This window comes from Neofelis nebulosa, chromosome 1 (genome assembly GCF_028018385.1).
Source record: "Neofelis nebulosa isolate mNeoNeb1 chromosome 1, mNeoNeb1.pri, whole genome shotgun sequence".
NCBI classification, from domain to species: domain Eukaryota; kingdom Metazoa; phylum Chordata; class Mammalia; order Carnivora; family Felidae; genus Neofelis; species Neofelis nebulosa.
In genome coordinates, this window is record NC_080782.1 from 215918101 (window position 1) to 215932308 (window position 14208).

Sequence of the window (14208 nt, forward strand, 5' to 3'; positions counted from 1 at the left end):
TGCTCCCACATTCAAAACGTGCCTTACTCAAAACCACTTTTTGAGGGTGCAGAAGCAGGGATCTGGGACGGGAGCTCTGGTTTTCTAAGGCTGTCAAAATAATTCGGAACCTATATTTGGAAGCATGATAGAGGCTGTACCCTCAGGATCCTCAAGGATATTCCTTAGTGAATTTCTTTTGGGGTGAGCGGAGGGGGAAGGGACTTCAGAGATCACCAAGTCCAACTTTCTACATCCTCTAGCAGAAACTGAAGCTCAGGGATGCTAACTGCCAGAGCAATGTGTGTGATGTCACCTTATCCTCTATCCTTAACTCAGGCACTATCTGCATCTGGCCCGGCCCTGAGGGGCAGCTGAGAATGGGCGAGGGGCGTCAGGCACCGCCGGAGCAACCCACAGCCTTATGCTCTCAGTGTGTGATGGGGAGGAGGCCACTCAGTGCGAGTAAGAAAGCGAGGGAGGGAGAAAGGAAGGAAGGGGAGCCAGAGGTGGGAGTGGAAGAGGCAGCCTCGCCCGGGGCTGATTGGCTCCCGGGGCCAGCCCTCGCCAGCGGTTTATAAGAGTTGGGGTAGCCCGGCGCCCAGCCCGCTCGCCCGCGCGCCCCCCGAGCAGCGCCCGGCTCTGAGCGCCGCACGTCGAGGCCCGCCTGGCCCCGCGCCGGCTCCGCGCGGTCTTTAGGCTCGGTCGCGGGCCGAGGAGCCAGGGAGGGAGCCAGCGAGGGAGGCGAACGCCGCAGCCAGCGGGCCGAACGCCATGCGCCGCGCCAGCCGAGACTACACCAAGTACCTGCGCGGCTCGGAGGAGATGGGCGGCGGCGGCCCCGGCGCCCCGCACGAGGGCCCCCTGCACGCCCCGCCGCCGCCCGCGCCGCCCGCGCCGCACCCGCCCGCCGCCGCCTCGCGCTCCATGTTCGTGGCCTTCCTGGGACTGGGGCTGGGCCAGGTGGTCTGCAGCGTCGCCCTGTTCCTCTACTTCAGAGCGCAGGTGAGTGCCCGCCTCCCCGGGGGCCCGCCCACCTCGCCCGTTCCGCGCAGGTGGGAAACTGAGGCTGCCGTCGTATCGGCTCGGCTCCCCGGACCTTGCAAGTTCTGGCGGGGAAAGGGACTCTAAAGAGGGTGCGCCCCGCTCGGGGCCAGCCTGGCGCGGGGCCGGGCGCGCGGGGCCGGGCGCGCGGGCCTCGGGTCTCCGCGCCCGCCTGGGCCCCGCAGGGAGCGGAGCGTGGGCTCGCTCGTCCCGACCTGGTGCGTTTGAATTTCCCCCGCGACGCAGCATTGGCTGCTAACCTCTAATGGGTGATTGCACACTCCCCACCCACCCCAACCCCAAATCCTTGCATTTCTCACTAGGAGCTAAGGATTGACTTACGTCCACATGGGGCGGGGGCGGGGGGGGGGGGGTGAGCGCAACCCTGTCCCTTCCCGCCCACCACCTGGAGGGGTTGGTTCCCGGCGCTGGCTGCTTTGCAGGTGTGCTCCGGACCGCTCGGCTGGAAGGGAGCGCAGAGCGGAAGGTCGCGGTGCTTGCACCGCAGGCAGCCGCTGGAGCACCCGGGGGGATGCCCAAGGCGCCAGATGGGCGGAGAAGCCTGGTGGCAGGACCCGGGCTCCGCTCGCGCCTGGGGGCACGAAGAGGGGAGCACCACGTGCCTTCCCGTTAAGGTGGGCGGCAGAAGGAAGCCAGGGGTGCGTGATGGTGGTGAGGTTCTCACCCCTGATACAGCCTCGCTACAATCCAGCAGACAACTAAACTTCTAAAAGATGAGAAAGACGGCTGGGAACTGCAGTGAAAGATAGTAGAAAGGAAGGGGTAAATCTGTAATATTATGCTTTCTGGTGGTTTATGCTCTTGTGTTTTCTTGGAAATTGCAGTGCAGTTGGTTGGATTCATTCAAATGTTCTTGTCTGGTGCTGTGAACTCTTTGTCAGAGGAAGTGGAGGGCTGACTGTGCATTTTTTTTTTTTTTTTATGGGAAAAGAGAGTTGGGTTTGGACTTCATTGGTTTTCAGATTCAAAGGTGATTACCAAACCAAATGGGACGCATCAAAATATGGCATTGCTTGGAGTGTATGGGTTTTGACATGTGCCAGAGTCTTGAACTCCATTATTTGTAATCCTGGGATTTTTGTTTAATATTCATTATCCACTGTTTTGTGTTTTATAGAGCTAGTTTTATTTACCTACTGAAACAAAGGTGGAGATACGATGAGCCATACTTCAGGACACTTGTATTTGTATATTAATACAAGTAATCTTTACCTATTAAGATATTTGTTCCTTTAAAAAAAAAAAAAGCCCACAACTTTTGCTATAAAGATTACACCCACCTATAGGGAAGTGATGGAAAATGCTTTTTCTTTCATCAGAGTATTGCTACAGTGGAGAATGACCCATTTTCCCATCCAGTTTTCTCCCGCCACCCCCACATGTAAAGTCTGTATATATTGAGTACCTACACTGCAGATGAGACTATTAAATGCTGTGGAGTGTGGGTTAAGAATCCTTAATTCAGCATGCAATCTCCACCTACTGTGTGCATCACGTGGTGCCAGGCATTAGAGAGACCTATTAACAAAAGACTTAAAATTCTTAGTCAAACACGAGAGCACGATTCAGAAAAAGGATGGGACTGCACAAGTTGTCTATTACGTTTTATCTTCTCTATCACCTTAGGGACATGGCATTTTCGTAGCAGTAATGGTGAAGTGAGTGTTAAGCATTGAGAGAGCAGTAGGCAATGAATGAGCTCAGGCACCAGCAACAGCTCAGATTGGTGGGAGCCATGGATGGGCGTGGCCATGTACAAAAGAGTGACCTGCTGCTGTAAGAATGGCAATGGTCTGGTAGGCCAAAGGGTCTGTCTGACGATCGCTCATTTTCACTTAGCAGTCTTGATATTACATGGGTGATAGTGAAATTCTCAACCCCATTTTTCCCAAAACAAAACAAAACAACAACAACAAAACCATGCAAATTAGTAAGCCCAGCTAGAAAATTTTCATTTTGGAGATTTAATGTCATCAGATTTCATAAGTACAGTTTTCCTAAATGCCATAAAGATTGGGGTTTTTTAAAGACTTATGCAAAATATATTAACCATTACTCTGGACCTCATTTTGTACTGCATTTTAAAAAATGTTTATTTATTTTTGAGAGAGAGAGAGAGAGAGAGAGAGAGAGAGAGAGAACACGAGTGGGGGAGGGTCAAGGAGAGAGGGGACAGAGGATCTGAAGCAGTCTCTGTGCTGACAGCAGTGAGCCTGATGCAGGGATTGAACTCAGGAACTGTGAGATCATGACCTGAACCAAAGTCTCACTCTCAACTGACTGAGCCACCCAGTCACCCCCGTCCTGCATTTTTAAAGGGGCATCTTCTTTAGGAAAGAAGTTACTGAGTTATAGTATCTACCTCTGATACCTAAAGGAGTCCTGGTTATTTAGAGATACATTCTGAAATAGTTACAAGTGAAATGCTAAGATGTCTGGAATGTGCTTCAAAATAATAAGTGGGGAGCTTTAGGGGTAGAGAAGTGGTTTCCTACAGATGAAAAAAGATTGGCCATGGGTTGATAATTGTTGAAGCTGGGTGATGGGTTTGTGGAGTCCATTCTACAATTCTTCCTCCTTTTATGTGTGCCTGAGGCCTTCTTTCAAAGTTCTAGCTAAGAGAATAGACTCCGTTTGACCCGTCACTGATTTAACATGTTTACTCATATCAGCTCCTTTAGGTTAGAACTTGGTACCAAATAAGAGATTTTTTTTTATTTCCACTAAAGTTGGGGGTGTCAACGACTTGGGGTTTCTGAATCCCTCTGAATTAGAATGAAATCATTTTGTATCAAGTAACATGTTTGCAGTTTACAGTAAAAAATGAGAAGGAGCCAGTTTTATTGTTTTTGTTTAAAGTGGGGACAGGGTAGCTATGCAATTCCTCAAGAAAAAAAAGTAGAATTTAGTTTTAAATGCATTTATTTTTATTTTTATTTTTTATGCATTTATTTATTTTATTTTGAGAGAGAAAGTGAAAGAGAGAGTTCGCGCGCGCGCGTGTGTGTGTGGGGGGGGGGCGTTGCGGGGAGGAGCAGAGGGAGAGAGAGAGAGAATCTCAAGCAGGTTCCATGCCGGCACTGAGCCTGATGAGGGGCTCAGTCTTACAACCACGAGATCATGACCTGAACTGAAATCAAAAGTAGGACGCTCAACCGACTGAGCCACCCAGGTGCCCCTAAATGCATTTGAGAAGAATGCCCAGAATAGTGTAAAAATTACAGTGAGTTTAAAAAGTTTTTTCCATTCTCAACTCATGATTGAATAGTTAAAAATGAATCAGCCTCCTGGATGTTTGCAGATTGCCTGTGCCCAGATTGAAAAGAAAAAAAAAAAGCACTAGATCTAGAGTAGATTGGCTTTTCCTCTACCAACATTGCCAAAGAAAAAAATAGCATGTGGTTTGTGCTATATATTTACCACATAGTATTCATACTTTGGTTTGCGAAGAAGAAGAAGAAGAAGGAGAAGAAGAAGAAGGAGAAGGAGAAAAAGGAGAAGAAGAAAACCTTGCAAAAAGTTGCTTGTAAAATTTATGTGCATTTTGTTTCTCTTCTTTTAATCCACATAACCATATTCAAAGTTTGGAGGTTAGCTACAAGATAAGCTTTTCAGAAAACGCAATCTCTGTTGCCCTTTTAACTCCTTCCCCCAAACCCCAGTGTGCACACCAACCTCCCTGGCTGTTTGTTACCCAAACAAGGGAGCAATCCCTACCGCAACTCTGATGTGGAGGTGTGCAGGCGCCTGTTTGAAAAAACATAACAAAGTAGCACAAATGTCAAGCATCCTGCCTCATTTAACCCTACAAATGATTACATTTCTAGGAAGTTTTTTTTTTTTTAAAGAGTCTCACTTCATATGAACTACATTATCTGGTAAATGCATTTATAAGTCTCTTAAATCAGATATTCAAGATTTATATAATGTGTTCAGACATTTCTAGGTATAATGAATTCATTTGTAACCCAGTTCACTGTGATTTTTTTTTTTTTTTTGATGAGCTTCTGTGTTCCTTTGTTGAGTGTAGTTAAGTTCAAGAAGGTAAAGACTGCCTGTTCTGCTCACTACATTATCGGCAGCATCTAGCCCAGTGCCCTGCATGTGTCGTTTGCTGAAGAAGCTTTTCAGATGATTCAGGATGCTAGAAATTTGCAAACATGTAAGCTAAGGAGTAGCTAAACTAGGCTAAAAAGTAGCACTTTTTATGTAGTCGCGCAAATTCTCTATCCAGACCATGGTGTCTGGAGAGAGGGTGTGGGGTAAGAGAGTGGTTGCTGGAGCCACTGGATGAGCCCTGGGGTGTCCAGCTCTGGGCACCAATCCCGCCCCTTGCTAGCAGTCTTTCCAGCACAGAGACTCCAGACCAGAGACCCTGGTCTGGTGTGTGTGGTCAGCCCACCCCCACACCTCAACTCCTCTCTTTTCTCCTGGTCTCCATTTCTGGGAAGGGAGGGCTACAAGACCCTGGAACAAGACATTCCTAACATATGCTCTAAACTGAAGTAAACAAAATAAATGACTCTATCAAAATGAACGATGCCATGCTTTCGTCACTTCTTTTGGGAAAACAATTGATCGCTTTGATCTATGTTTTAGCTCTTGTGTTACCTTCTGAACCATGGTTCTCAGCTGAACATTCGAAGCCCTTGCAGAGAGAGCCAGTTGGCTCTTACCCTGAGGGATGTGGGTTCCATTGGCTGAGGGTGGCACCTGGGTGTGGAGACTTGCTCAGAGAGAGGGAACAAAATCTTTGTGTTACATTTCTTTGCATCGAATCATTAACCATTATTACTGTCACAATATTTTTGTACCAGCCGGCATGACTTGTAAAAAAAAAAAAAAAAAAAATTCGTGTCCAAGAAATTTTGGGACATTTTAATAGCAGAACATCTGTATTTGCACGTTTGGTATTTGAAAGCATTTCTGGTCAAACGTTCACGTACGTCGAGAGGGCCTGGGGTCTAGTTAGGACGCAGATCCCCAGGCAGTGTGCCAGGGACCTGAGATTCTGCATTTCTAACGAGCTCCAGGGGAGCCCGTGAAGCTACAGGTGTTTGGACTGGACTTGAAGTGGAGGCAGCATCCGTCACTGCGGCTTCTGTGTGATGGCACTTAGTTGGTCAGCAGGTCTGGAGCTCAACCAGTTTTAGGCTCCCCAGGCGTTTCCCCACTAACACCGCCCTGTTCCTGTAGCTCAGCGATTTTCTGGTGGCGAGCCAACTAGGTCTTGGCATCATTCTTCTTTCTTGAGGTCTCAACCGAGTGACCCTTCACATCAGCTGCCCAGGCTTCTCTGATTTTGTGGGAAACTGATCGGCAAGAGTGAGCTTTTTAAAAAAAGTGCAATTGAAAAGCTTTCCTTATATAAAAACTCACATATTCTGATCTGTACTTATTATTTTAATTGTTTTTAATGTTTACTTTGGAGACAAAGTGTGAGCAGGGGAGGGGCAGAGAGAGAGGGAGAGACACAGAGTCCGAAGCAGGCTCCAGGCTCCGAGTTGTCAGCACAGAGCCCCACGCGGGGCTCAAACTCACCAACTGCGAGATTGTGACCTGAGCTGAAGTCGGACGCCTAACCGGCTGAGCCACCCCGGCGCCTCTAAAGAAAATACGAAAAATAAATATGGATTGCAAATAGTTTTGCTTCATGAATGACACCTCTCCCAGGATCATAGATAATCCTTATTATATATGCAAGACTGAAATAATAAAATTTGTATTGGTGGCTGCACATTTGTTGAAGGCTTATTATTTCATTTGAGAATCTCAGATATGGAGAGAGTACTTTCTAGTTTATGTCTGATGGTTGGTTAGTAAACCTGCACATCTTTTTGATTACTTTAAAAAAGGCAAATCAGGCAATGAGAGACCTGGTATTAATTGATGGAGCTCATATTATAAACTTCTATAATTCTTCCTTTTTTCATCCAGTCTATACCTATTAATAAGCAAATGCTCATGAGACACCTTGAATTTTTGAAAGAAGAGGACAATAAATTAAGCAAGTGTTATTTAAACAATTGATGGCTAATGCTCTCTACCCTTTACCTGGCAGCTGAAACCGCTACAAAGGCTCGTTAGAGCCCCAGGAGGAGACAATTTCAAGAGAAGAGTAACACTTGAAGAACTGTTTAGACAGAAAACCAGCTAACAATTCAAGGGGGATGGATATTTTGGGAGGGACAGTCCCTTACATTGTAGAAATTTTAGCATGTCCCCTCCCCAGCATCTGTCCCTACAGCCCGTTCGCCCCAAGCAGCCCTCCTTATCCCATGGGACACACCCCCTGACAAACGTACTACTCCAGCTGAAGAAATGTTGAGAGTTTCAACAAAAAGGGAAATTTGCTTCTGGCTTTAGGTTTTGGGCAATGGATTTCTCCCTCTTTCCTTGGCTGATTAAAAAATATACATTGATTACGGAAAAAGGCCAAACATGGTGGCTAAAGATGGTGTTAATTTCGTAAGCTTCATGCTTTGAATATCCTAGTGGGTTTCATCATCCCATCTAGCAATGCTGTGTATGACTTACAGACAAAAACTTCTCTACCTGCACTGACCACGTGTGATTTTCCTTGATGCTCCTTCCTTCTATGAGGACTTTCATTGCCAGACAATTTTAATAATTTCCCCATGGATCACACGTGTGTACTTGTGTTGTGAATCATAGCTACTCATAAAAATGAATTAGAAGTCAATGTTTCACCAACACCGAGGGTGATTGTATTAATTATTAATTGTTGGGGACATAAAGACTCTTGCAAGAGTGAATTTTGTGTCCTGAAGTCAGCCACACTTTATGAAATAGCAGAATGATCGAAGATAATTTCTCTGTATCCTGTCTTTTTTCTTCTCCCCTCAGATGGATCCTAATAGAATATCGGAAGATGACACTCACTGTATTAATAGAATTTTCAAACTGCACGAAAACGCAGATTTGCAAGACACAACTCTGGAGAGTCAAGACACAAAATTAATACCTGATTCGTGTAAGAGCATTAAACAGGCCTTCCGGGCAGCTGTACAAAAGGTGAGTCCATATGAGGATCTGAGTCAAGGGCCTGCACTGACCCTGCTATTGCTGAAAATTAATACTGGCTAAGTGCTGTTGACTTTGTTCTTTTTCATTTTAATCATTTGTAAAAGAGCTAAAGAGAATTGTTTTGAAGAGACGAGCAGAATTCTTTTGAAGCTGTTAGTGGCTTGTTATAGTGACCAGAGACTTTCATGCACAGACTCGTCCCTTTCCTATCCTTTCTTTCCTTTCCTTTTCTTTTCTAAGAGGAGGCATTTAAAGCCATACACTGAAGGACAGCAAAGATAGCTTGTGGTGGTCCATGGGTCAGTTTGCTAGTGTGAATTCCCCGCCCTGGAAACCTTTCCCTCAGCGTATGCTGTTGCCTTTACATTTGGTTTTGTATTGGCAGACTCTCCTGGTCCACATCTGTTGATCCAGGACTCTGTTAAAAATGCTTGTAACTGGTCCATTGTTGTCATCTGGGGTGAGGAGGGAAAGCGAGCAGAGCAGGAGCTGATGTGGTGCCCAAGGTGGAAACTGCGTCCATTTTCTCTTTTTCTGGGAGAGCTGGGTGAGAAGGGAGGAGATGGGGTTGGGGAAGACCAGTGATTTCTCTTACATCGACAGCTCTAAGTGACAAACACTGTCATAACTGTCATAACTGTGCGTTCTACTTTTCTGAATAGAGTCACTCGAGAATTTTGCAGCCTTGGAATTATTTTACGGACTGACTCCACCAAAAACTGGGGAGAACCCAGGGACTCCAGTGAATTCTAGCATGCACATCCGTGTGGATTCTTACATGTACCCATATATCCCAGTCTCTAGTTTGCAGCTCCCTGGTCTATTTCTGATCATCTTCGAGTAAATCCTGAAGGTCTCAAACTCCTTAAATCTAAATTGAATTTTAATTTAGTTTATTTTTTAAAAACTCCAATAGAGAAATAGCATTTTTTTAATGTTTATTTATTTATTTTGAGAGAGAGAGAGAGAGAGAGAGAGAGAAAGTGTGTGCACACGTGTGTGCAAGCTGGGGAGGGGCAAAGAGAGAGGGAGAGAGAGAATTCCAAGCAGGCTCCATGCTGTCAGCGCAGAGCCTGAGAGCCTGACGTGGGTCTCGATCCCACGACCCTGGGATCATGACCTGAGATGAAATCAAGAGTCGGGTGCTCAAATGACTGAGCCACCCACATGCCCCTAGTAATAGCATTTTTAGAAAAGAGTGTATCGGAGGTAGAAGTAGGGAGATGAAGTTGTTTTGTGTGACCCATAAAGCTGATATTTGCTGTATTTTGTCAAATCTAAGATACCACCAGTTTCCAACTCGCATCATTATTTCATGCATCAGAAAGAAAAGAAAAAGAAAGAAAAAGAAAGGAAGAAAAAAAATGAAACATGATCTTTATAGATTCTGTTTGCATCTTACTTTCAGAGTTAGTCTGTTCATATTTTTGTTTCATTTTATGTTTTATTTTCATTGGCTTGCTTTTTATCCTATCTCCCCAATGTTGAGCAAACTATCTATAAACAATGATTTACATGTACGAGGGGGTAATCTATTAGTTAAAAACCAAACCCCTAATTAAGGTAATTCTGCTTAGGTAAGTGCTTGTCTCCTTAATTTGTGTGTGAACTGACTTATATTGTAACTCCTTACAATGAAGAGATAAGCTTTTAATTTCACAGGTGTCTTTGTTCTTAAAAATTATCCTTAGGTTGTTTTGTTTTGTTTTGTTTTCCTGGAAGAATGAGATCAGCCATGATAATTTTGAAAATAAAAAATATTAGGAAGAGCAGATAAGGGCACCTGGGTGGCTCAGTCAGTTAAGCGTCCGACTTCGGCTCGGGTCATGATCTCATGGTTTGTGAGTTCGAGCCCCGCGTCGGGCTCTGTGCTGACCGCTCAGAGCCTAGAACCTGTTTCAGATTCTGCGTCTCCCTCTCTCTCTGCCCCTCTTCCGCTCATGCTCTGTCTCTTTATGTCTCTCAAAAATAAAGAAACATTTAAAAAACAATTAAAAAAAAAAAGAAGAACAGATAGCATTAACATTTATTTAGGAGAATCCAAGTGTGGTTCATCTTAACCAGTCAAAAGAGAAAAACATTAGCATCTCGTAGATACTAAGAAGTGGTTGACAAAATTTCGCATTTATTTCTGATGCTTAAAATCCATTAGAAAACAGAACCAGATGGATTCTTGATGTTTTTCTAAATACCTCAAACTAAAAGGTAGCTAATGATGAAAAACAGGAACATTTTCTTAAAGTCAGGGACACAACAAAGATGCCTAGTGTCCCCGCATTATTTAACATTGTTCAGAATACTAGCTAATGTAATTATACAAGAGAATGAAGTCAGAAAGCATATGTGAATATACACACACAGATATGGAAAAGGCAAAATTTGCATATGCTGATTGTATACTTGGGAAAATTCAAAAGGACCAAAAGGCTGCAAACAAAATAAATCAGTTTGTAAAAATTAATAAGTAATAATCACTAGCTGTCCCTATTTCAAACAAGAATTAGAAAACACAAAACAGGAGAATTAGAAAATATAAAAGTACCCGGCTGGCTAAGTCAGTGGAGCGTGTGATTCATGATCTTGGGGTTGCAGGTTCAAGCCCCACATTGGGTGTGGAGATTGCTCAAAAATAAAATCTTAAAAAAAAAAAAAGGAAAGACAAAGAAAACACAAATGAAAGATTCCGTTTGTAATTTTTAAAGAGCCCTAAAAATAAACTTAGCAAGGCATGGACAAAGCTTATGGAGATTAAAGTAGAAAACTCTACGTGGGTATTTACAAGGTAAAGACGTAACTATGCAAAGTCCTGACCTGAGAAAGAGACCAAACACCTTAAAGTAGACCTTACTGGAGGTGTGAATGTGTGTATTCAATTTAGTATAATATAACTTTGTTTTAAATAAGTGGGCATTGTTTGAATTATTCAAAACTAGTACTGGGAGGATTTGTTTACTATTTTTGAAAAGTGATAGCCTTACTTCATGTCCAAGGTGAAAACAAATCCCAGCTGGAGAGAGTACTGGGTGGCCAATGGCTACTCTCTGGCAGTCCCACGCCTTCCGCAGCTCCGGTGGACTTTTCTGCCCCCAGCTGCCCCCTCAGAACTTACCTGTTCACTGTCCCATTTCCTTTGAGCTTTCCAAGTGACTGCCTAGATAGTAGGACAAGCCAGTCTGTACTTAAAATGAGCAACAATGGCAGAATTTTCACTATTTTAGGAGCCTGTTGGAGACATGGTGCCTCGTTCCAAATAAGTAAAACTCATCTTAGCGCTTCAGTAGCTGGCAAGCCAAAAGAGAAAGATTTGTGGGCAGCCAAGAATGATCAACTCTTCTTATGAAAGGCACACAGTTTGCATTGTATTTACAGATTAGTATGACTCAGAGGATGAGTAGAACTTTATTGTTAATAGCACATTTTTTGTTGCTGTGCTATAAGGTTTTACCCATTATTCATGGGTAATAACACTACACACAGACAATCCTTTTTAAAGAGTAAGGAGCCGTCATAACATACCAATGTGTGTTTGGAGGTGGAAAATGCCATTTCTTCCCCCAGACAAGAGACTGTTTAGGAAGGAGATGAGTGTTCTCCATACCGTATGATTAGAATCAAGCCATATTTGGGGCGCCCGGGTGGCTCCGTCGGTTGAGCGTCCGACTTCGGCTCAGGTTGCGATCTCACAGTCTGTGGGTTCGAGCCCCGCGTCGCGCTCTGTGCTGACAGATCAGAGCCGGGAGCCTGCTTCGGATTCTGTGTCTCCCTTTCTCTCTGCCCCTCCCCCGCTCACACTCTGTCTCAAAAATAAAGTAAAAAAAATTTTTTTTAATTAAAAAAAAAAAGAATCAAGCCACGTTTATTAAGTGCACATACCGTGCTAGGCACTTTGCCATAACTTCTCCTGTACCCCAAGACTTATCCTTCTCTTACTTTCGCCAAATAGTGATTTGCCGGCTGTGTTATCCTTTGATGAAGATTATTGGTTAATATGACATTCTCCACATCCTGCCAAAATAATCAGACTTCTCATTTCTCTTGCCAATGCTGAAAATAGAATGGAGGCATCAGGCGTCCATAAGTAGGTCTGTATCTCAGTTTTAGTTCTAACATAGATATTGAGTGAACCCGTAAAAGAAAATTACATGTGAGGCTGCAATCATTATTGAAAGATCAACCCATCCAGTGGTAACAAATGCTAGACATAAGCACAATATTACATTATATGTGTGCAAAAGCGGTGTTTACCTAGCCTGTCTTTGGTCAGACAAGTAATGCTGTTTTTCTCCCTTTTTTTTTGTTTGTGGCTGGGCTTTCTTGGCTTTTTTTCCCCTTTAGCACAGAACTCTGAAAGCCTCTTAGCGATCCAGCTCTACCAACCACAATTTACAAAGTCTATCATAACAGTCTATGACAATAAAGAAAACACTAGTACAAATATGGTGTCCAATTTATAAAGCAATTCTTGTTTCCAGCTTTGGCAGCCTTTCTGGCCTCTGCCAGCCTGAGGAGTGGAGTGGTGAGCTCGGGTCTGAGCGGGGGCCCTTGGTCCTTAGGTCTCCCGGCCGGTCCCCGTGGAAAACCACGTGTGTATGCACTAAATGTACATTCTGAGCACTCAGGGCTGTGACTTGACTTTCGATTTTAGTGTGTCCAGTTGTCGATTTCCCATTGAGTACCTGTTTGTGAAAAACCATCCCGAAACTTACTTTGAAAAGTATTTGAAAGAATGATATGGAGGAGAGAGATTAATGTGGGGTGTTCAGTGCATTCAAGATAACCCCTCTCCCCCCCCCCTCGCCCCCCGATGTGGGAAGGCAGCATGAAGATTTACACATATATGACTTTATTTTTTTATTTATTTATTTTAAGGTTTCTTTTTAAATATTTATTTATTTATTTATTTTGAGAGAGAGAGAGAGCGTGCGCATGAGTGGGGGAGAGGTTCAGAGAGAGAGGGAGAGAGAATCTTAAGTAGACTCCTTGCTCAGTGTGGAGCGCAGTGTGGGGCTTGATCCGAGACGAGCTCATGAGCGGAGAGCAAAATCAAGAGTTGGACGCTTAACTGACTGAGCCACCCGGGCGCCCCCTACATGTATATGGATTTTTTAATACTAGCTTTTAAAACATTTCTGTGACTATTCTATAATGTACCTAATATACAGGACTATTTTATTTAATACTTACATTAATAAATATCCGTGTTTGGGAGCATTAAGACATTTTCCCCCAAAAAAGCCATATAATCCGAAGTGTTTAGAGGTCGTGGAACGAAGGTACAGGCTCCATCAGGACAAGAAGTGCAGCTCTTTTGCTCACCTTTGACTACGTCACACATAATGTAGTCTCAAGAATGAAGGGAAAGAACAAATAAATGATAAATGACTCCTGGAACTCTGAGCTAAGATTTTTAAATAAACATGGGTCATCGACCAACTCATAAAGCCACAGTGTTAGTAGCCTGGTTCTCACTTATCTGATGTCTTAACCAATGTTATAATGGATGATTATTAATATTATAGCCAGAGGCTATAAGGCTCCAACACAGATACAGTAATACAGATAATTTTTGTTGAAAATTATCTCCGTCTAGGCTTCTTCCTTTAGACATGCTTTCCTCAGGTTTCTGCCTTTCCATAGCTTATAAACTACCTAGAGGCAGGCCTGTAATGTGAACTGAAAACACAGCTCTGGCTTCTTATTTAAGTATCATTTTATAAAACTCTCTAATTTCATTGCAGAAAAGCCAAAGATGATAATGACTACCAATAAACTATCTTGTTGGCATATTCTTTTTTTTAATGTTTATTTATTTTTGAGAGAGAGAGAGAGAGAGAGAGAGAGAGAGAGAATGAGCAGGGGAAGGGCAGAGAGAGGGAAACACAGAATCAGAAGCACGCTCCAGGCTCTGAGCTGTCAGCACAGAGCCCAACATGGGGCTCGAACTCACAAGCTCTGAGATCATGACCTGAACTGGAGTGGGACGCTCAACTGACTGAGCCACTTTGAGCTTCCAAAAGCTTAGTGGAAAATGGGGAGTAAAACCAGAACCACCATTATTGAACAATTAATTCTTACCTGGAATTCTTACTTTATTCGCTGAGTATCAGTGCATATTTG

At 43.9% G+C, this 14208-nt stretch overlaps 1 protein-coding gene across 1 annotated transcript in view; it reads left to right on the forward strand.

Annotated features, from left to right (window-relative positions):
• The first annotated feature begins 561 nt into the window (after nucleotides 1–561).
• TNFSF11 (TNF superfamily member 11) overlaps nucleotides 562–14208 on the forward strand; it is a 32142-nt gene continuing 18495 nt past the window's right edge. The window contains exons 1-2 of the mRNA XM_058684265.1: nucleotides 562–984; nucleotides 7912–8079. Of these exons, the coding sequence (XP_058540248.1) occupies nucleotides 754–984; nucleotides 7912–8079 (399 nt within the window). The 5' untranslated portion in view covers nucleotides 562–753. The remainder of the gene's footprint in view (nucleotides 985–7911; nucleotides 8080–14208) is intronic.